This window comes from Triplophysa rosa, linkage group LG1 (assembly GCF_024868665.1).
Source record: "Triplophysa rosa linkage group LG1, Trosa_1v2, whole genome shotgun sequence".
Lineage (NCBI taxonomy): Eukaryota > Metazoa > Chordata > Actinopteri > Cypriniformes > Nemacheilidae > Triplophysa > Triplophysa rosa.
This window is the reverse complement of record NC_079890.1, coordinates 21,854,588-21,876,220: the sequence shown is the minus strand read 5'-3', so window position 1 is coordinate 21,876,220 and position 21,633 is coordinate 21,854,588. Positions and strand designations below refer to the sequence as shown.

At 39.8% G+C, this 21,633-nt stretch overlaps 1 protein-coding gene across 6 annotated transcripts in view; it reads left to right on the top strand.

Annotated features, from left to right (window-relative positions):
* Window positions 1-21,633, top strand: part of adcy7 (adenylate cyclase 7) — a 43,464-nt gene that overhangs the window by 17,093 nt on the left and 4,738 nt on the right. For 4 of the 6 annotated variants that reach the window (XM_057338627.1, XM_057338656.1, XM_057338666.1 and 1 more), the window contains exons 2-21: window positions 6,222-6,773; window positions 10,570-10,767; window positions 11,181-11,351; window positions 11,514-11,663; window positions 13,515-13,672; window positions 14,337-14,448; window positions 14,557-14,684; window positions 14,900-15,058; window positions 15,436-15,568; window positions 16,560-16,748; window positions 17,614-17,654; window positions 18,611-18,691; window positions 18,814-18,883; window positions 18,999-19,096; window positions 19,189-19,273; window positions 20,031-20,168; window positions 20,384-20,473; window positions 20,567-20,745; window positions 20,960-21,071; window positions 21,150-21,353. In XM_057338627.1, the coding sequence (XP_057194610.1) occupies window positions 6,609-6,773; window positions 10,570-10,767; window positions 11,181-11,351; window positions 11,514-11,663; window positions 13,515-13,672; window positions 14,337-14,448; window positions 14,557-14,684; window positions 14,900-15,058; window positions 15,436-15,568; window positions 16,560-16,748; window positions 17,614-17,654; window positions 18,611-18,691; window positions 18,814-18,883; window positions 18,999-19,096; window positions 19,189-19,273; window positions 20,031-20,168; window positions 20,384-20,473; window positions 20,567-20,745; window positions 20,960-21,071; window positions 21,150-21,353 (2,661 nt within the window). In that variant the 5' untranslated portion in view covers window positions 6,222-6,608. Of the gene's footprint in view, window positions 1-5,774; window positions 6,146-6,221; window positions 6,774-10,569; window positions 10,768-11,180; window positions 11,352-11,513; window positions 11,664-13,514; window positions 13,673-14,336; window positions 14,449-14,556; window positions 14,685-14,899; window positions 15,059-15,435; window positions 15,569-16,559; window positions 16,749-17,613; window positions 17,655-18,610; window positions 18,692-18,813; window positions 18,884-18,998; window positions 19,097-19,188; window positions 19,274-20,030; window positions 20,169-20,383; window positions 20,474-20,566; window positions 20,746-20,959; window positions 21,072-21,149; window positions 21,354-21,633 lie in introns of those variants that run through there. The other 2 variants (XM_057338647.1, XM_057338674.1) reach the window with 2 other exon arrangements.

The window sequence follows — 21,633 nt, the reverse complement described above, 5'->3', positions numbered from 1 at the left end:
AGCATAACAGTGATGTCTTGTTATGAGAATGATGCTGGAGTATGTTTCCTATAAAGAGACTATTTCTCTCTGCAGGGTGCTATTAACCACACCTTATCTATGAGTCAACAGAGAGTGTGAACATACAAGAAGATGAAACAGAGGTGATATCTTGTTAAAAATGAGTCTATGCTCTATAAAGTCACAAATTATGTAGGCCCCACTGCTCGCCATTGTTGTGTCAACAGTAATAAAGGAAGAAACCATTTAGCAGTAGAAAAGTAGAACAGTGTTACTTGCTACAACACACTTTTCAGATTTTTTAGTTAGGGGAACACTGTTAGTATCAACAACACATGATGAATGATGTTTAAAACATTACAAAAAACAAAATGTTTATGTTTGACATGAAATACACGTACATGATTAAGATATGCATGATGTGTAATTATACAAGTTAAGTTTGAGTTGGATGTATAGTAGGATGGTGTCAGGTATTTAATTTAAGCATCACATTCATTCAGTACAAAATAAAGCCACTTCAGTGACGTCTGTGTGTATATATGTGTTTGAACATCAAATAGGGTATATTTATGTGTGCGAGTGGAGAAGTCGACCATGTGCCTTTGACAGTCTAGACTTCCTGTGTTCATCACAGCTGCATTAATTAGCCAGACCAGCCTCGGATAGCATCTGACTAATCAAATCACCCCTTCAACCCCCCTTCTTATACCATCTTCCACATTAGTGCAATTCAATATTGCAATTCTCAGTGCCTGAAATTCATGTCTGCTTTGTGTAACCCATACACAATGCAGTTGAATACCTTTATGTCCACAGAACTCAAGGTGTTAGACATGTAACAGGTGTGCTGTCGGGATGATGAAGTAGGTTGGTTTAAGTAACCCTTTTACATCCTTTTACAAAGAAGCGAAAACGTGACAACATCTTAGTCCTGTGTCAGCCTCTGTAGTCATTTGAAAGGTAGGGGTGGAGTGAGCTGTTGGTTGCAATTCGCAACCTCACCACTAGATGCCGCTAAATTAACTTTAATACACTAGCCCTTTAAGCGCATTCACACATTACTTGATGCTGATCCCCAGCCCAGAGGTCAAAAGTGTGGTGTCTCTGAGGAGGTTGCATACAAACCCCTAACACTGTGTCTACACCGGACGCGACCGGCGCAACGCGACACGACAAAAGATATTAGTAACGCATTAGAACACATAATTTTAAATTTTGTCCACACCGGATGCAGCACTGCGCGATGTTACAAACCCATCAAGAACAAGCAGGTTGTCATGTCGCGTCGCGTCCGGTGTAGACCTATTATAAATAAAAACTCCAACACACTTGTTTTAGACATCACTGTGACGCTGGACTCTGAATGGACACAAACAGAATCCAATAGCACGAACTGAATGAGGTGTTTAGAGAGATAATGAGTGTAAATAGTGTGTTTGTAATTGATTTTGTTGGATTACCAGAATGGGATGTCTCTTGTGTTGAAAGGCAGCTGGCCACAGTGCTGTCCTGGGTTCAGCCTTAAACAACATTAGTTCTCACATCACATGGAGTTGATGGAAATTCAGGAGTTCTAGTGTTCTCTTTTCTCGATCACGTTTTCCACAGAAGCAGCGATGCATGAGATGTCAGAGAATGACCTTTAACCCTTGATGCGTAAGCTTTTACAAGGCTGAAAAATCACTTGAACCTTCACCTTTCCTCTTTTTAGCTGACAAGTTGCCTGGATAAGAGTAAATCTGATCTTAAACACTGTTCATCTGTTTGGTGTTGAATGATGATATTAAAGGTCCAGTGTTTGAAATGTAGCGGCATCTTGCGGCTCACTCCACCCCCCCTCTTTTCTAAGCACTACGGAGGCTGACACAGAACTAAGATGTCGTCACATTTTTACATATTACACGGTGTAGAGCAGTTTGTCCGTTCAGGAATACTGTAGAAACAACATGGTGAATTCCATGCAAGGGATCCGCTGTGCATGTAGATAGATATAGCTCATTCTAAGGTAATAAAAACATAACGCTTCATAATGTAAGACTCTGAAGACATAGTTATGTATATTATATTGCATTTCTGTCAATAGATCCTCCAAAAAATACAGTTGTTACTGTAATGTGTTTAGTGTGATGTCTTGATGAATAAGTGACTTGATTTCTCCTGCTTGTCTTTTTGCTTACTCTTCATGTCACAGTTTTAGGCCTAGTCCACACATACACAGGTATTTTTATAAACAGAGTTTTTCCCTTCTTTGTTTAAAAAAAACCCCACTTCCACACGAAAACGCAAAAACACTCTATCAAGCGCTGTCAAAAGCATGCCAAACCAACAGGTGGCGATATAACCCGAACCATAAAGTACTGCGTTTGCGTGTGGACGAACGGCCAAACCGCATAGAAAAAACTGCGCTTTTGAAAATACCCGTGTTCATGTGTGGACAAGGCCTTAGTCGATTTTGGTTTTGTATTTTGTGTTCCTTTGTCTGAGTTCATCATTAGTTAATTAGTCCCGGACGCACCTGTTTCTGTTCTACCTGATTATGTTTTTAAGCCCTGTCTGTTCCTTAGTTCTTTGTCTGCTGTTGATTGTTACGTTTGGTTGAGAGTCTCTTGTGTTTGTTCCTGTTTATCTATTAAATTCTACTTTGAATTTTACTTCGTCTTCATGCGCTTGATCACAGCCATTCCGTTACAATTCGGTGATGTTAGCTGTCTACCTAGTTACTGTCGCACACCATGTGCACTCCATCCGTATTAAAACTATAGAGTCCTAAATGGTGGAACGTGTGGTCTGGTCTTAAAAATGTGTGGGTGGTCAACATTTAGGCATGAGAATAAAAAATCATATAGTTTCGTTGCAGATATTTGTAGACATACATGACAACAGCTTACATCATTAAAAAGTGTTGTTAAAGTTAAGTATTAAGAAAGTATGTTGGAAAAGTTCACAAACATCTGAATGTTTCAAATACGTTCATGCATTCATTGCAGTTATGATAGACATGCAAACAGTCATATGCATCTGCACGTGTGGGTGAGGTAAATAAAATTGCGTCCCTCCCAAAATAAATAACTGTGATGCTGATATTTTTAATAAGCATTTATTCATGAATCGTCATTGTCCTGCTGTGTCATCGGTCTGTATTTTACAGCGTGCCGCGTTTCGCAGTGCAGTGTTTTGTGCAGCTGCATAAAGTCTGACCCTGAGGAGGCGGGCAGATTATAGAGCTGTGGTTGGGTCATGTTTAGCATCAGATTGTTATGTAGGTTCTGCTGCTGCAGAGCTTTACCACTTCATGACGGCACTTCCAGGAACTACATCAGTAGCCTGTCGAGAAGGACTTGACCCTCCCTGATTACTCACACACACACCACATGGCGACTATTCTCTTTCATTCCTTCCGTCTCTTCCACCGTATTTCTCTCTCTCTCTCTCTCTCTCTCTCTCTCTCTCTCTCTTATTGCCCTACTGGATTGTTCCTTTGCCATGGTTACTTTAGTGTGGGAACATAAAGGCTGCTTGTTGGCTTGGGTGCTGTTGTCCGGGAGAGTGAAACAGTGACACACTGCTGTCATTTAGTTTTGTAATGAGTGTCAACAAAAAGAAAATCAGGGAGCATCCCAGTTCTTTCATTCTCCACCTTTCAATCTCTGTCCCCCCCCTTTCAGCTGTTTTCTATGCTTCTTTTCAGAGGCACTTCAATAGAACAGAGTACTTGTTCTCTCTCTTCTCCTGTCGTAACGTCCTTCGCAGTCTCTCTACTTTCTTTTGCTTACCTTCCATACATTCCTGTTTGATGATACCGTTCGAGGGCAATTCTTGTATAAGAATTTTATATTTTGCTTATAAATTGCATAGGGATGCTTGATAAATTATTGGCCATATCGGTATCGGCCGATAAATTGTCATTTTTAATGTTATCGTTTTGGTCGATAATAAAATTTAGGCTGATATATTATAGCCGATAAATTATAAATCATTTCCTCTGGTTAAACTTCTTCATCTGCACGCTGCTCACAGTTAAAATACAGAACAATACTGTCTTGTCATGATCATTCACTTACTGCTATTAGCAAAACATTGCTGATGTAGGTACAGTATGTATGAATGTGTAAATTATAGGAACAAACGCATATTGTCTGAATCAGATTGCTGTCTGAATGTTTTCTGTCTTGAGACCTGTTAGACATGTGGCTATTAAGAACATTTTTCTGGGTTGCTCTGGAAGAACATCTATAATTTGTTTATTAAATAAAAAATATACCAGAAAACTAGTGTAACTAGTGTGAAGTAGGCTTGGTACATGATTTTAAGGGGAAAAGGAGAACTAATGGTTACCTTGTTTTCTGCAGTGAATGTTTTCAATTAAAAGCAGTTGTCCAACTTTTTGCCTTTTGTTTCAGTCTTAGGGAATTTTATAGTAATATTTAGATACCGTATCGGCCATATATCAGTTGTCGGCTTCCAATGTTTAAGAATGATCGGTTATCGTTATTGGCCAAAATTTACATATCGGTGCATCCCTAAAATTGTATTACAGAGTAGGGCTGTGACGGTGGCAGTTTTTTACCACCGCGGTGGTAATAGACAAATCGACCGCGGTGGTGCGGTGGTTGAGAAATATATATTATTTATATAAATAATATTTATATGATTATATTTGCATGTAGCAACCACATAACGAGTGGAAGAGAAATATAGACCTTATTTAAATACTTAAAAATGTTAAATAATTGAAATATGATACCTGAAATAAATGAGGATGAAACATCCGTCAATGTTTAACGTGCAAATCCATCAGTGAAACGGCACACTACAGCATATAAAACATTTAAATAAACATCAGTAAATAATGAAAACTTAAATGATATAAGAAAGCTAAATACTAAATAAAAACGCTCTTGTTGCAGTGACAACTTCAGTCAGTGGCGTAGTAACCCTTACAGTCCTTAACAATTCCATTTGAAACAAACTCAAATCAGGTGTCATATTTGAGACATGTTGTCAGCACTGCGTCAGCACAGCCAAAAAATCAAGGTCACTTGTATTAAGGTTTGCCGTGGTTCGTAGTGCGTGTGTGTGTGTGAGTAAGTGGATGTGAGGCTGTTGTTTACGCTTCCCTGATCATCTGCGTTGCTTCTCAAACATGAATTACCTGCAATGAGAAATCAGGACCTTTGGACACAGTTCATTTACAGAGTCTCGTCTGCTCTTCCTCTGTGGGATGTTGTTCACCTGAAAGAAGATGTGGGATGATGCATTATCGAGATGGACGTGAAGATGAATTCACTCTTGTTTTGCAGTTTTAGCCATCAAGTTATTCCTGTTTACATATGGTTTCCTGTAGGTTGTGTGTGCGTGTGTGTGTATTATGCATGTTTTCTCTCATTGAGGGATGTAACTTTTAAAGTAATATTTGAGGGGCTTTTGCCTTTATTTGATAGGACAGTGGAGAACAGACAGGAAAGCTTTGGTTAGAGACAGGGGAATGGAACCGGCAAAAGACGCTCGAGACGGGAAACTAACCACAGGGCTATTGGCGCCAACGCTTTTTCCCTCTTTCTGGCGCTTAGGCGTTTGCGCTCCCTTGGGGTCTGCTCTTACTATTTGAGCGTGATTGACGCGCATTATCATTTAAATAACAAACCTGAGTAAACAACCCGATGTCCAGTAATGCGCAACGCGGTCACGAACAGACGGAGGTGGCGTCAAAGGTTTAACTGCTACGCCACTGTATTCGAACACGTACTGTATTTGGAGGTCTCTGGGCTAAGCCCCGGATATCCACAGGTGTCCAGTCTTCACTCACATTTGTCTTTAGTAGCGAGCTCTGCGTGTCTCGATGTGTCTTTCTTTCTGTGTGAGTGTAGTTGAGGTTTGGCTGAGGATGCCATGGAGAGCAGCCATCAGCATTACGCTCTGTAATGAAGAGAGAACTGAATCCACAAATGTTGAACTCTGCCCAAAATCCTTTTTACAGATGCTGAGAGCAGCCAGCGTGGGAATGACTACACAGAGGAGTGTTTATAGAGACCTGATAAGCTGACCTGAAATTGTTCTCTAAACTTTCATGAATTATTTAGCCGCTCTTAAAATGAATCTAGGAAGTTTATAAAACAGAAAGCTTACAGAATGATTACAGAAGGTGACAGATTTGTGAATCTTTCTTTATGGTGCATCTAACAAAAATAATTCACTCTCTTTTGTTCTTTGTGTTACAGGAATTTTTTGGACATGAAAGCATCTTAATTGCATCGTATCCCCTGTCACCCGACATACACACAGAACGATAGCCATCTGCGGCAGCACTGGGAGGCACCTAAAGGGTCCATACGCTCTGCCTGCTATTACGGAGTGAGGAAAAAAGAATAGGAAAAGTGAAAGACGGAGAAAACATTTCATAAAGGACATGAGCAGAATGGTCCTTTGGAGGGGGGAGATGAAGTGTTCTGCTCTGGAATGACCTCCCACACACACTTGTGTGGTTTCTATGGGGATTTCTGCATAGCCGCACTCTTCTGGATGGAAGGAGTTGGATTTCCGTGCCATCGGATTGCTCTGCTGTGATTGGTCAGTTTTATTCGGCTGCCACACTGCCGCTGGTCAGAATGCCAGCAAAAGGGAAATACTTGCTGAACGAGCAGAAGTTGAAACAGGAAGCGCTGTACAGAAAATTTTCTGGCATTAGCCAATATCAGCCGTTCGTTCTGTTGCTGGGACTGAGCATGCTCACATGTGCTACACTGCTTGTGTTCTTCTTCAGCCTAAAACTGGTGAGATGCCACAATCATTTCTCACGCTTCCTTACTGACAAATGCTCAGACTGACACACACGGTTGCAAAATAACCTCTAAAAATAAACGGATACAGTGTAAATAAGTGTATTCATTACATAACATGCAAAGGTGTATAAAGTTTTGTCTTGCGGTTCAGATTCACTTTTATCCGTCCTCAGCTGACCTGCTGATATTTAAAACATTCTCTGTTATATAATCCTGTGACAGGTGCTGATCCTCTTTAGTACCACAATTAAATGCATAATGATCCCCGATGATCACAGTGCTGGAAAGCAAACAGGAACTGGCTGTATCCATGACAGGAAGTTGTGTTTTAATGGTTATAATTTGAAGTTTGTGCCAAGTCCATTAAAATGTTTTATTTTCTTGATGAGCAGAACATCATGTGATATTCTCTCTCCCACTCTGGGTGTATTTGGCATTTTCTCTTCTAAGTTAGGTACACACATATTCTCTGGAGTCAGCTGTTGTGAAAAAGGGTCCAGAATGCTTCTTGCATACTGCCATTGTTCATTTCTCTAGCAGATAAGCACTATACCATCTGTGCAAACTTCTGTAACCTCCTCCCTCAACACCCACCGGCCGTGGGAGGGAAAGAATAAGTCAGTGTGGCTCTGTGTGTGTGGGCATGTGTGTGTTTTTATTTTACTATCTATGTGAACTTTCACAAAGTCTGTAGGATGATGGGAGTCTGTGTGGGTGTGCATACAGTATGTGTGTGTGTTTGTGTGTTTTTGGACTGGAGGTATGTATGTCTGCTCCAGCTGAAAGTTAAGTCAGTAAAGTAGCTCAGTGATAGTTCCACATATGAAGAGAATGATTATTATAATTGAGTGATGATGAGTGGAGGACTCACTGCAGGAAGTGTGTACACGTGGGGGGTTGGTGAAAGGATGGGTCGATCTGCAATGCTGCTTCACCCACACGTCATGGCTTTTAGTTTGATAGTGTCATTGAATCCTCTTGCTTCATCATTTATCAACCTTTAAGTGTACTGTATATTTAAATGCAATCTTTAGAAAGATAGGGCTGTGCGAAGAAAAACGTGATAGATGATAAGTTGCTAAATGATACGCTTTAAATCTGTAAAATCGACTTAAACTACAGCTTCGGAAAAACTGAGACCATTCCAAATTTTTATTTAAGCAGCATTTTTATATGTATTGTGGTCAGTCCAGTCCAGTGTCTGTTGAATTTCAACAAAATCAAACCTCAGGAGTGACAAAATCATCCAACAGCAATGTGAAAGACTGACAGCATGACAAGACACATGGAAACTGTGATTACAATCAAGGTTATCATATAAAAGAATATTTTATACTTTCCCTAAATACATGTACATATATATTACTGTAGTTTTGCTTAAAAGTGAATATGAACTTGTTTTCTTTGCAGTATTTGAGGTCTGAACAAATACAGAGCATCTTTTTATTATTTTGACCTGTTCCTTCAGTGTTCATTTTCTGCAAATAAAAACAGAAAATAATATAGTCTCTTCTAATTTAATTTTTAATTTTTGCTGTGGCTGTATATCAAAATATATTGAAAAAAACCTGAAAGTTATACAACCAACATACTAGGGATGGGCATTTAAAGCAAAAATTATTATTCGATATTTGCTGAGAATTATTCGAAAATTCTTCGACATCCGCATGAAATGTATCAGGCTACACACACCATTCACGCTTTCCATCTGTATAATGACAAACTGTTTAATTCATTAGGGAATAAGCTATCTTAACTCTAGCCATATAATTATCATCTTAGGATAACGTGCTGAAACAAATTAATAATAAACAACCAAAATATGGAACATATTACGAACAGCCTGAATGATGGCACTTACAGTCAGCTGATCGGAAGCATATCTTTAGCGATCATCTTAGTGATGAGGGCCGTTGTTTGGTCTGCCCGTCTAGTATTCAACTTGGTTGATCTGATCATGAAACTTGCCGATTGCTGCTGACCTGTGGATGCTTCGCCCTCAAATGAATGTGCATCCTAGTATTTTTACCTATGATAAGCTTTTTCACTGCACTTAATTTCCATTAATTTTATAAAGGACCCCATACAGAACTCATATTTAACATCGTCCCAAGTTATCGTATATGCCACACAAGTCTACAGTGTGCGTAGCCTACGTAATGTTAGCGAGTGTGAGACTTCTTCAGTTGTCTGTTGACCGCTTTTAGTTGCGTTATTAGCAGCGCCACCGTCTGGTTACATGAACGCGTCACCACCACATTAACATGGAAAACCAAGGGAATTGTTTTTTGTTGTTTTTATTTTTATTTATCTCATCCCTACAACATACAAGTTTTACATTCTTTCTAATTATTGATCATCTTCCACACATCAGACACAGTCTGCTCTCTGCATCACCTTGAAACTTTGATTAAACATAACTTTGGAATTTTTAAAATTATTTAGTTATTGAACACAATTGCGATATTGTAATATGCACATTTGCAATATTCCGTTAATTTCAATATAAAGTGCAGCCCTATTGATAAGAGACTTTTTGTTCACACACTGGTGAAACCAAATGTTCATGAGTCAGAGGATTAGGATCAAAAGTACAGGTAAAACCGCCAATTAAATGACAAACATTTGACCAATCAAGTATCACACCCTTTATTAAGAAACAAGAACAAAAGAAAGTAACTCGGAAATCCCAGGTCAGAGTTTCTACATGCCCGTCAGACTTGTGTTGTTTACTGTACGTGTAGTGATGTGGATGTATCTCCATAGATTTGAAAATAATTCTGAGATGTGGCAGAGGGATGTTGACCTCTCTCTCTGGACCAGCTTCCTGTTTCTAAGGTTGATGGTGCTGTTATGGTGAAGTAGTTACATAATGCAAAATCTGCCACTTTCATTGTTACTCAATCTCTGGTTTGATGCCGATATTGTGGTGTTATGATTAGGGTTGGGAATCGAAAATCAATTCCAATTTGGAATCGGAATCGAAAAGCTAGGAATCGGATCGGAATCGAAAGGAATAGGAATCGGATACTTGAGATTAAAATTTGAATTCCTCTCATCAATTCCTGTGTGCATATTTTCAGAAAAGTACATGCGTTGCATGATCTGCTGATATCTCAATTAAAGCCCTTATGAAAATTAGCGATATTTTTTACTATAGTAAGCATAGTTTAGCTATAGAATTTGCATTAAAGCACAGGAATCACAAATTAACCATAGTTGCATTATAGAGTAACTGCAGTTTAACCATGATGTAGTTCAACTATGATAATACAAATTGTAATAAATCAGAAAAGGTGTGTTTCTATGTGTAAATATACACAAAACGCTGCTCATAAATATATATATATTGCAAACAAGTCAATAAGCAGGCTAAATGACCATACAGGTTGATATCTAAATGTTTTACTTCAACTGTGGAATCGAAACTGGGAATCGATAAGAATCGAAATCGATAAGCAGAATCAGAATTGGAATCGGAATCGATAAAATTGAAACGATCCCAACCCTAGTTATGATGGAATCAGGAATAGAGAGGAAAGCACAATGTCTTTTCAGGCTCTATGGCAACCAGTGTGAAAACAAATGCTTCCAATGAAGAGTGCATGTACCAACATGTAGACAAATACTCGTAAAGTTTTTCTTGAGAGAGGCCTAACACAATTGCACTTTAACAAAGTTTTCTTTAGTAAAGATATCCATGCACACATATACAAAGCTTTGAATGATCTTATGTGATGTGTATTTGGGTCTTAACGATTTGCCTCTCTGTGTGTTTCTCTTTCAGAACGCACACGTTCATGGGGCATTCGTGGGCGTTGTGGGAGGAGCATTGTGTTTGTTCTTGGCTGTATTTGTATTGGTGTGTGCAGAGACCCTCTCTCAGAGATGGAGAACTTTGCTTGGCCTCGCTGTGTGGTCCACACATCTCACAATGGGCTTCACCTTTATTTACAGCGCAGACCAAATACTACCATGGGACCAGGTAAAACATAACTATGTACTTATACATTTTTAGATACCACAAATGAACCCAGCAGGTTTTACAGTAGACATAAAAGCATGTAATATGGCCAACAATACGCATTTTAATACTTGTCAATTTTTGTATTGGCCAGTATAAACCATACTGATCCAGAAGCACTTCCTGTTTCAGTTTTTTATCTCACATATATAATATGTTTTATAAAGATCTCAAATATGTGTTTGTTTAATATTTTAATTCAGTTCTAACTATTCTATTGGTTTTATTTTGTGTAGTGCTTAAAAACTGAAACAGGAAGTGCTTCTGGATCAGTGTGTTTAGATCTTGCAGAACTCTCTACTGTATATACCTGCACTATATAAATGTTACATTTTTCCTCTTCTCTCTCTCTCTCTCTCTCTCTCTCTCTCCAGGTGCCCTTCTTCCTCTTCATCATCATCACAGTTTACACCATGCTGCCATTTCAGATGAGCTATGCTGTAACTCTGAGTATCATCTCCTCTCTGTCTCACATCATTGTTCTGTCAGTGCACCTCACAGTGATCCAGAAGGACGTCAGGCCTAGACAACCCATAACCAATCAGGTAAACTCAAACGCAAATGGAGATTCTCATTGGGTGAAAGGAGCAGGTTTATTTAAATATGTTTTTAAGTTTTAGGAAAACCTATTAGCACACAAGCTGTGAAGGATGTAACACCTCTATGTTAAAGTGTTGGTCTCTATCTCTCTTTCTCTTTCTCCTTAGCTGTTGTCAAATGCAGTGGTGTTTGTTTGTGGAACTGTAGTTGGGGCATTTCATAAGGTTTTGATGGAGAAAGCTCTTCGGCAGACGTTTCAGGATACTCTCCGCTGCCTTGGCATTCGCATGAAACTGGAGATTGAAAAGAGACAACAGGTGCTTATACAACTTTATTTCTACACACATTCACACAGACACAGCAAAAACAAACACATAGAAAACATGATGCTAGTATTTTACACACATCAGCCTTCATTTAAAAATGGATAAAGGAAGATTATTGTGTCAGATCATGTGTGCAAACATTTTTAAAGGAGAAAGTAAACAGGAACCGTTTAAATTTAATTTAACCATTTAATAAAAATTTTATTTAGTTTTTGTTAGCTTGACAAAGGTAACATACTGTTATGGTACTAACTTGAATTTGAATTTTGTTGACTGTATCTCTAAACTTTTTTCAACGTCCACCAAACTGTGCACAGTCTGTTGTTCTGACTTTGCTTTTTTTCTGATTAAACTAGTCTATTAATCAACTGCCTTTGCAGCTACCTAGCAACCATTTAAAACACCATAGTATCCGCATAGCAACCACTTAGAACACCTAAGCATTTACTTTGCTTGGTTCTAGCAACCTCCCAGAATACTGTAGCAATCTTTTAAAATATAATTCTGTGTTCAGTATGCACAAGATTGAACAAGACTTATAACATCCAAGAATGTTTTAAAGTATTCAAACGCTTTAATTTAAGCCTTAAAGGTCTTTGCACATACAGTCCGAAATTTTCGTATGCTTTTTTTCGTATTTGCCTCTCGTTTGTACGGTGTCTCTGAATGGTTAAAAAAGGCCACTCAAAATGCTTGACTGATGCGAAAACGCAGAAAATCAAACCCGGTCTGAATTTTTTTATGACGGACGAAAATATCGGAGGCAGTGTGTAAATGTGATTGACACAACGTGAGGTCGTATTTATTTTTTAACGTGGGGATATTTCGGAAATTTCGGACTCAATGTGCAATGGGTTTTAATCTTTAAGGCTTCTTTTTAACTTTATAGAAAGTCTCTTTTAAGCCATGTTTTTAAGACAACATATTGGGGCAGTTTCCCGGACAGGGATTAATTTAAACCAGGACTAGGCCTTAGTTAAATCAGGATATTTAAGACATTTTTAAAAACATAATTTACAAAAAAACATTAATGGTGTACGTTTTGAGACAAAACAATCACACTTATATATTTTAAGATATGTCATTGCAAGTTGTTTTCGATCAAGAAACTTCTATCATTTAAGTAAGTCTGGGACTATGCTTAAACCCTGTCCGGGAAACCGCCCCTTAAGGTTTGACTTCATAAACCTAACCTCTAAATAAATATGTCAACTTTGGCTTTCCGCTGTTTTATAGTTTTTTAAAGATATTAAAAATGAATCAATTTTTGTGAAGTAAGTTTATGCCATCCCTAATTCAAAATCAGTTCTTTCCTCTTTAAATGAGTCATTGGTTCTCAGTTTGTTGGGGCTGTTGTTGAGGAAGTGACATCACATAAAAAAGCACAGTTTTTTTGCACAGTTTCAGTGTAATTGCAGGCTGTTCACCTCCTTGACGGTGTTTAAGAATAACCAAGATATATTTTTTTCCCAAATGGACAGATGAGAAAATCCCAGAACAATAGTGAGCGCATAAGAAACAGTGTCCTTAGAAAACACAGCGAAGAAAATATAAGCACTGCTGTGTACCTCTGAATGATATGATCTGTCGGTTTCCCATTACGCTCTCTCACAGTCCAAATCACACAGCCCAGTGTTGCATTACAACAACAGCAGAAAGTGAGAGTGAATAGGACACTTGAGATGAGAGAGGGTCATTAGGATTGCTGTAATTATGGATTCATAGGTTGGGTTTGCGCAGCAGTAAACAGCAGAAGCAAACTAGAGACATGAAACAGTGAATGTCTGATATCAGAAGTGTTATCTTACATTTTTATGTGTGTGTGTATTCATGGTGCTATAGGAAAACCTGTTACAGTCAGTGCTTCCTGTATACATCTCCATGAAGATGAAACTGGCCATAATGGAGCGCTGCAAATGCAAAGACAAAGAGGAACAGCAGCGTATGGTGCGAGACAACAACTTCCACAGTCTCTATGTGAAAAGACACGAGAACGTCAGGTAACACACACAGAGTCATTTCAGAGTCTCTAGTTTCTCCATTCTCATTAAACCGATCCTGATATTGAATGAATGGTCAGTCTGTTAGACTCATTTCCCACTGACCCCATGAGTAGAAATGGGGGGAAGGGGTGCATCTATTAATATTTTTTTATATGTCCCATGCACAAAACGGTCAGTTCTCAGGCGATCGTTTATGTTTAAATGCATGGTCCACCTCCGTACAGCTGCCCGGTCAGGCGCACTCACCTGTGTGTGTGCTTCAGCAAACAATAGAGAGCTGTTCCCCTGCCGGGATTCAGACGCTCGGCTGTCTTTCTGAACCTGTTCATTAGGAGGGTGATGACATGCTATATGAGTGTGTGTGTGCGTTTGTTCTTGTAGTGTGCACTGAGGACAGCTAAGTCGTAAAGGTTCATTTTCATGAGCCCTCTTTATGAAGTTTTTGTTCATCCTGGGTGTTCAGACAGCTGTTACACTGAGCTGCTGCTGTTCAACACAGTGTTTTCTTGTCCTCAGGAAAAGTCATGTCAAATCTTAAATCTCTTCTTATCTGATCTGACTCAAAAACATTTTTTCTTTTGAGTTTCAGGTCAAAAGTAAGCTAGAATAACAAGTAACTGTCTTCTTTGTCTTTCTGTGACTTCCTCTGGCATTCTTTTAGTATCCTGTATGCTGACATTGTGGGTTTCACACGTTTGGCCAGTGACTGTTCTCCCAAGGAGCTTGTGATCATGCTGAATGAACTTTTTGGAAAATTTGACCAGATTGCAAAAGTAAGTATCATGTAAATGTTCCATTCATTGTGATTAGCATTCTGCAGGTTGGCTGTGAATTGTGCATTGAAATAAGTGAAGGTTCAAATGGATGTCTTTTTCCTATAGGAGAATGAGTGTATGCGAATAAAAATTCTTGGTGACTGTTATTACTGTGTGTCTGGCCTGCCCGTTTCTCTGCCAAAGCATGCCAAAAACTGTGTAAAAATGGGCCTGGACATGTGTGAAGCCATCAAGTAAGTTTGTATACAAGCACACACAAACACACACAAACACAAACACACACACACACACACACACACACACGCACACGCACACGCACACGCACAGCACGCACGCACGCACGCACACACACACACACACACACACACTGTTTCTCTATATACTGTAGTCAAGATACTGACCAAGATACTATTGCAGAGCCTGAGCTTTGTCTATTCCTCACTTGCAGGCAGGTGCGGGAGGCAACAGGTGTGGATATAAACATGCGAGTAGGTGTGCACTCTGGAAACGTCTTATGTGGTGTGATTGGCCTACGGAAGTGGCAGTTTGATGTGTGGTCACATGATGTGACCTTAGCCAATCATATGGAGTCTGGAGGGTTACCCGGGTATGAACGCTTAAATCAGAATCTCTTTTTTTTCATAATTTACTCACCCTCATGTCATTCCAAACCTGAATGACTTTCTTTCTTCTAAAGAACGCAAAAGAATATATTTTAAAGAATGTTTAAGTCTTGCATTGTCTTCCTCTGTATAGACACAAAACCACTGAGACAATTCTCAAAATAGCTTCTTTTGTGTTCCAAAGAAGAGTCATACAGGTCAAACAGCTTAAGGATGAATGAAATAATGACAGAAATGTTTCTTTTTGGAGGGACTATTCCATTAAGTCACTTTACCTTGTTACATTTACACTTAAGTAATGAGAAGACAAATTTAACAACTGCTTCATGTTTCTTTTTTTATTTGTCTCTTTTCCCACTAGCCGAGTTCACATCACGGAGGCGACTCTAAAGCATCTGAACAAAGCGTATGAGGTGGAGGAGGGGAATGGTCACCTGAGAGACCCCTACCTTAAAGAGCTCAACATCAAGACTTACCTGGTCATAGACCCACGGGTAAGAATTTGAGCTCGCACATTAGTAGCGCCTTCTGCTTACTGTATATTTGTGCACATTTGTCAGTTAAATGTGACAAATTCAGTCCTGTATATGCACACATATACAGGACTGAATGACTACAGACCCGTCGCTCTCACATCTGTGGTCATGAAGTCATTCGAGAGACTGGTACTAGCCTATCTGAAGGACATCACAGAACCCTTACTGGACCCCTGCAGTTTGCCTACAGAGCAAACAGGTCTGTTGAGGATGCAGTTAACATGGGGCTGCATTTTGTCCTGAAACATCTGGATAGACCAGGGACCTATGTGAGGATCCTGTTTGTGGACTTCAGCTCCTCTTTCAACACCATCATCCCATCACTGCTCCAGACAAAGTTAACCCAGCTATCTGTCCTGGCTCTATCTGTCAGTGGATCACCAGCTTTCTGACAGACAGGCAGCAGTTAGTGAGAATGGGGAAACTCACATCCAGCACCCGCACAATCAGCACTGGCGCCCCCCAGGGGTGCGTTCTCTCCCCACTGCTCTTCTCCCTGTACACAAATGACTGCACTGCCCAGGACCCTTCTGCCAGACTTCTGAAGTTCGCAGACGACACCACACTCATTGGCCTCATCCAGGATGGTGATGAGTCTGCGTACAGACAGGAGGCTGAGCAGCTGGCTGTCTAGTGCAGTCATAACAACTTGGAGCTGAACACGCTTAAAACAGTGGAGACGATTGTGGACTTCAGGAGAAGCTTTACTCTCTATATCTTTATCTTATGTTTATTGTATTGTATTTCTTAATTTTTTATACCCATAGGCCCTTATTTAAATCATTGTGTACTGTATTCTATTGTGTTATGGTCTCTTTGTACTGTTGTTGCTGTTTCTGTGTTCTGGATGCTCCTGTCACCAAAACAAATTCCTTGTATGTGCAAACATACTTGGCAATAAAGCTCTTTCTGATTCTGATTAATGCGTTATTTATATTTGTGTGTTTAGTCAAAAGAATCATCGCTGATGGCTCCCAGCGTTACTAAGCCTCGTGTGAGCGACGGTTTGAAGATGCGAGCTTCTGTGCGGATGACACGCTTTCTGGAGTCGTGGGGGGCCGTAAAACCCTTCGCTCACCTGCAGAGCCGAGAGGAATTCAGCGCAGATGCCATGGTCAATGGCAAGGGTCGCTGCAAGGTCAGAAACATGCACACTTTAAAAAAACAGTTCACCCACAGAAAGTCCTTCCCAAAACCTCGTAGAAAGTAAAAGCAAACAGTGAATCGTAATGCGCTCACTTTGTGTGTGTGTGTGCGTGTGTGTAAAATTGTCAATGACGACTTGAACTGTGCGCATCTGCGATGGCAGCGGGAAACATCAGTGACGCGTGACCCACGGAGTTAACTAATCACACACACACAGCCTACACTGTTGGGGTTCTAAGATCTACTCGTCTTTCCACATGAAATAACAACTGGAAGAAATTCCAAATTTGTAGGTCGTACATGCGCGAATAGGCTACTTGTAAAAATGCTGATGCTGTCTTGAAAACTGGTCGCAAAATGCGATTTGGTCGCAGTCGGGGTCCCTGATATAATTGTTTTTAATGTTTTGGCAGATAGCCATCTAGCAAACTGATATAACCCCTGCCTCGCCCCGCCCCCCGATGTCATCATCCGCAATGTTTCACTGTAGGCACAAAATCACAAAAATGGAGATTTTAGAAGGACAGCAGTGATATGGTTTCACAAGACTTCTATCACTTTATATGTTCACGTAAGCACATGAGTAAACTGAACTTCCTTGGTGGTTATTCGGTCCTTTTGGAAGGGCTAAAAACACTTGGACACTATGAACTGTATGGAAATGAGCGGAATGTAGATGTTAATATAAATTCTAGCATATGAGTTTGGAACAATTCAAGATGCAGTAAATGGATAGTCATCATTTGGTTCATTTGAACATCTAATACAGATCATTTTATTAAAGATGATACATGCTGATAAAGATATACGGGATACAACTATGTGCCAAAGATTCTCACATTTGTTTCTCTCCTCAGGACATCCCTCTTCGATCAGTACCGACCAAAATTACAGAAAGGTGAGCTGTGTTTTCTTTTATTCCAACTGCAAAAAAAGAAGTCACAAAGACAAAAAATGTCTATATTCCCATTTGAATAGCTAGGTAAACTAATGTGAAGAACATTTCGTTTAACATTTAAGGAGGTAGGCCAGAGCCTGGTTTTGTATGACCCACTGAAGAAGCAATGTTGAAGTTGTCTTTCTCACTGTTGCTCTCTGACAGCTTTGATGAGTCTCTTGAGGAGCCCTTCTCTTTACCTGCTGCTCCCTTGAGCACACATAAGTGAGTGTAGCCATACAGACTCTCAGTGACCCAGAGTTTCAACACTAACAATGCAATCTCTCATTGAGCCTCTGCCACTGGTCACACAGTTAGCATGACCATAGCTGCAGTCCCTCAATGTAACTCAGGGTGCCTTTCTGTTTTCACAAAAGATTTCCATGTGCTCCTGGCTTCCACAAGTGTGTGTGTGTGTGTGTGTGTGTGTGTGTGTGTGTGTGTGTGTGTGTGTGTGTGTGTGTGTTTTGCTTGAAAGAGAGAAAGGGGAAATAGCATTTTTCCTTCCTGAGCCGTGTTGAGGCACATTGCAAGGGGACTCTTGCAATTTCTCTCATGGGGTTTAAGCTAACACACAGTATCCTGCCTGCTGTAGACCTCACACACCCGCACACAAGCTGTGAGCACACCTACTCTAAATGTTCTTTTTTTGTAACTAATGCTTTAGATCTCTAAAGCATTACCACTAAAACAACAAGCTGAAACAAATCGCACATTTACCCTTGCTTCCCACAGTATGTGTAGGCCGCACTGCAGGTCAACTCAATAAGCGCATGACCACATCTATAACCTTGTCCTCTGTCCCACAATGCCCACGTATAGATATCACTCTATACGTGTAAATAGACATCTAAATTTTGTTTACGTGCATTGCTTTATGGGCCAAACGTGTCTAAGAGTAATACCGTCCTCTTTAGGAATAAATCTCAGAAGACGAAGTTTGATGAAGAACTTCACGACAAGATGACCACCACCATCAATGACCTGAGCTCCAGCAAGTTAGTCTTTATACAGTTTGACACGAATGCATTTAATTATTGACGCAATACAGTATAGTTTTGTTACAGAAGCATTGATTTTAAGTTGAGTAAAGAGAGATTTGATGCATGCATGTGTGCAGGCAGTGGGTGAACTCTGAAGAGATCTCTGGCCTTACGCTGTGGTTTACAAAAAGAGATCTAGAAAAGCAGGTGAGTCTTGATTTTAATAATTAATAAAACTTTCAGCATATGTATGTAATAATAATCTAACAAAAAATGTATAACTATATTTGAATATGAATGTGTGTTTGTGTGGCTCTCTCAGTACAGGACTATAGAGATGCCAAACTTTAAATACTACATTGGCTGCGCCACCTTCATCTTCATCTGCATCTTTATCATCCAGATGTTTGTTACCCAACAGTAAGTGGCATAAACACAATCAAAAGCTCTTAAAACAAGACTTTTGTAGTTCTACAAACACCAACTATGATGCTGTCTCTCTCTTCTGTCAGGCGTAAAGAGCTGGGACTGGCATTTGCAGTATTGGCGTGTGTTCTTCTTTTGACCCTGTGCATCTGTTTTGCAGGTCATATTCAGGTTAGACCACCACTGCCTTCCTTTCCTCAAGACACACACACACACGTTCATTAATAGCTTCTGGTATATTTGTGGTCCCTTCGCGGAGGGTCTTGTATCACACTGAAGGGGCTTATTTCGCGATAACAGCCGGCTGCTTGTATATTATCCCGCTTACACGGCTACTTGCCAAATGAGAAAAAACTGGACATAAAATGTGAATTTGAAATATTTTTAAAGCATTTTTACCAAATGCAGACCTTCCGCGAGGAAAAGCCGTTTATTTTCAGTTTTAAAGTAAGAAACGACGTTCAAACGTCACGAACAGGCAAATTGGTTTAATCATTTGTAAATATAATGTCATATATGTTATTAAAAGACATATTTATAATTAATACATTTTTGTGTCATATTAAACTGCCCCTCTCAAAATGATTTGCAGCATCCGGGTTACAGGGTGTTATTAGTTTTGAGCGGTTGTTATTTGAAAATAAACACTTGGAATGTCGCGACTGGCCAATCAGAATCAAGCATTCAAATGAGCCGTGTAATAAAAATACATATACAGCGAGAGAGCCACACACACACACACACACACACACACACACACACACACACACACACACACACACACACACACACACAATGCTCCTCACTGCGGCTGGCCCATTCAAACACACTGACGCCTTTTTTCAAAACATTCAGACTTTTAACCTTGAATCCAACATTCTCTCTCTTCTCTTTATTAACTGATATTTCCCTTCTGTTTCTATCTCAGAGAATGTTTCCAGAGAAACTGAAGTCCTGTATGTGGCTGTCGGCTCTATCGGATGCAGTGGTAAAGAGGCCTTTTGTGCGCCTCCCATTGGCAACTTTTGCTACCGCAGTCATAGTCATCCTCGCCATGTTCAACTTGGTAATGCTCAGTTTCTCATATGCACAACTTTTATATACATTATAAATTACATTTACATTTATGCATTTGGCAGACGCTTTTATCCAAAGTGACTTTATACATTTGTATCTGAGTATATATGGACTAAAACACTGTTAAATGTGTTGTGCATGCGCTGAAGCACTACAAACATCAGACCATCTTATTCTGACATAAAACTACTCTCATATCCCCAGTATTTTAAAAAGACAGATTTATGTGATACTCCAAGGCAAAATAACAGCAATGTTTCGGATTCTTATGTGGATGATCTTTCATATTTGCCTGTGAGTTGCAAACGCACACACATATACACCTGTAAATATTATTTTGGTTCAAACTGTATCAACAGCTAATGACAACTTCTACTTTATTTCCAGTACTCAGTATATAATTGTATATTGGCGTTGATCGCCTGTGGAGTGTTTTTGAGAGTGAGCTTGGAGCTCAAGGTGGCCTTCCTCTTCATCGTCTCTACTGTTTACTACATCATCATTCTCTACTCTCAGGAGAATCTCTTCCACAGCTACAAATGCCTGCATTTCACTAACCACAGCGGGTACACACACACAAACACACACGTACACATTAGGTTTCATGTTTTATGGGGACTTTTCATAGACATAATGATTGTTATACTCTCTCTACAAACTGTATATATACTGTATAAATCTTCACACTACCCCTAAACCTATTTACTGTTTACATTTTCAAACATGGTTTTATAATCTGTCTTTTTTGATGTAATAATTGTCAGTGTTCATCTGTTGCAGTGAGGACGACAGTCTTATACTGTCCAAATTAGGACTTATGAAGCACCCACAACACATGAGCTGCATCTACATCACACTCTTTCTCTTTACCATGCTGCTCATATCCCGCCAGGTACAAACCCTATACCCCATATAGGCCTACATCCATATTATACTATACTAAAATATATGTCTCCTGTCTTCTTCTCAGATTGAGTACCGCTGTCGTCAGGACTTCCTGTTGAAGAACAAGAACCAGGCTGATAAGGAAGAAGTGGAGCTATGCGAAAACCTGAACCGCCTCCTCCTGGAGAACGTTCTCCCTGCGCATGTGGCTGCACTCTTTGTGGGGGAGAACAAAAAGAATGAGGTGGGGCTGCTGTCCACTATCTCTTTACTAAACCAGAAATACAAGGTAGGAACCGCCATGAAGCGGCTGGGATGAGTCTGCATATCCACCCCTTTGTCTCTCATGCAAGAACAAACATATTCTAGTGATTCCCAACCAGGAGGACATTTATGAGTGGTTCTGGTGGTGTGAAGAGATACTAGCATTTAACTGGCGGGGTGTTTGGGAATGTACAGTATGTGAAAAAAATGGTTGGGAAACACTGCCATATGTTCACATAAGACCATCTCAGGATGTAGTTCATTGTATCATTCCAATGTCATACTGTACAATCACATCATACACT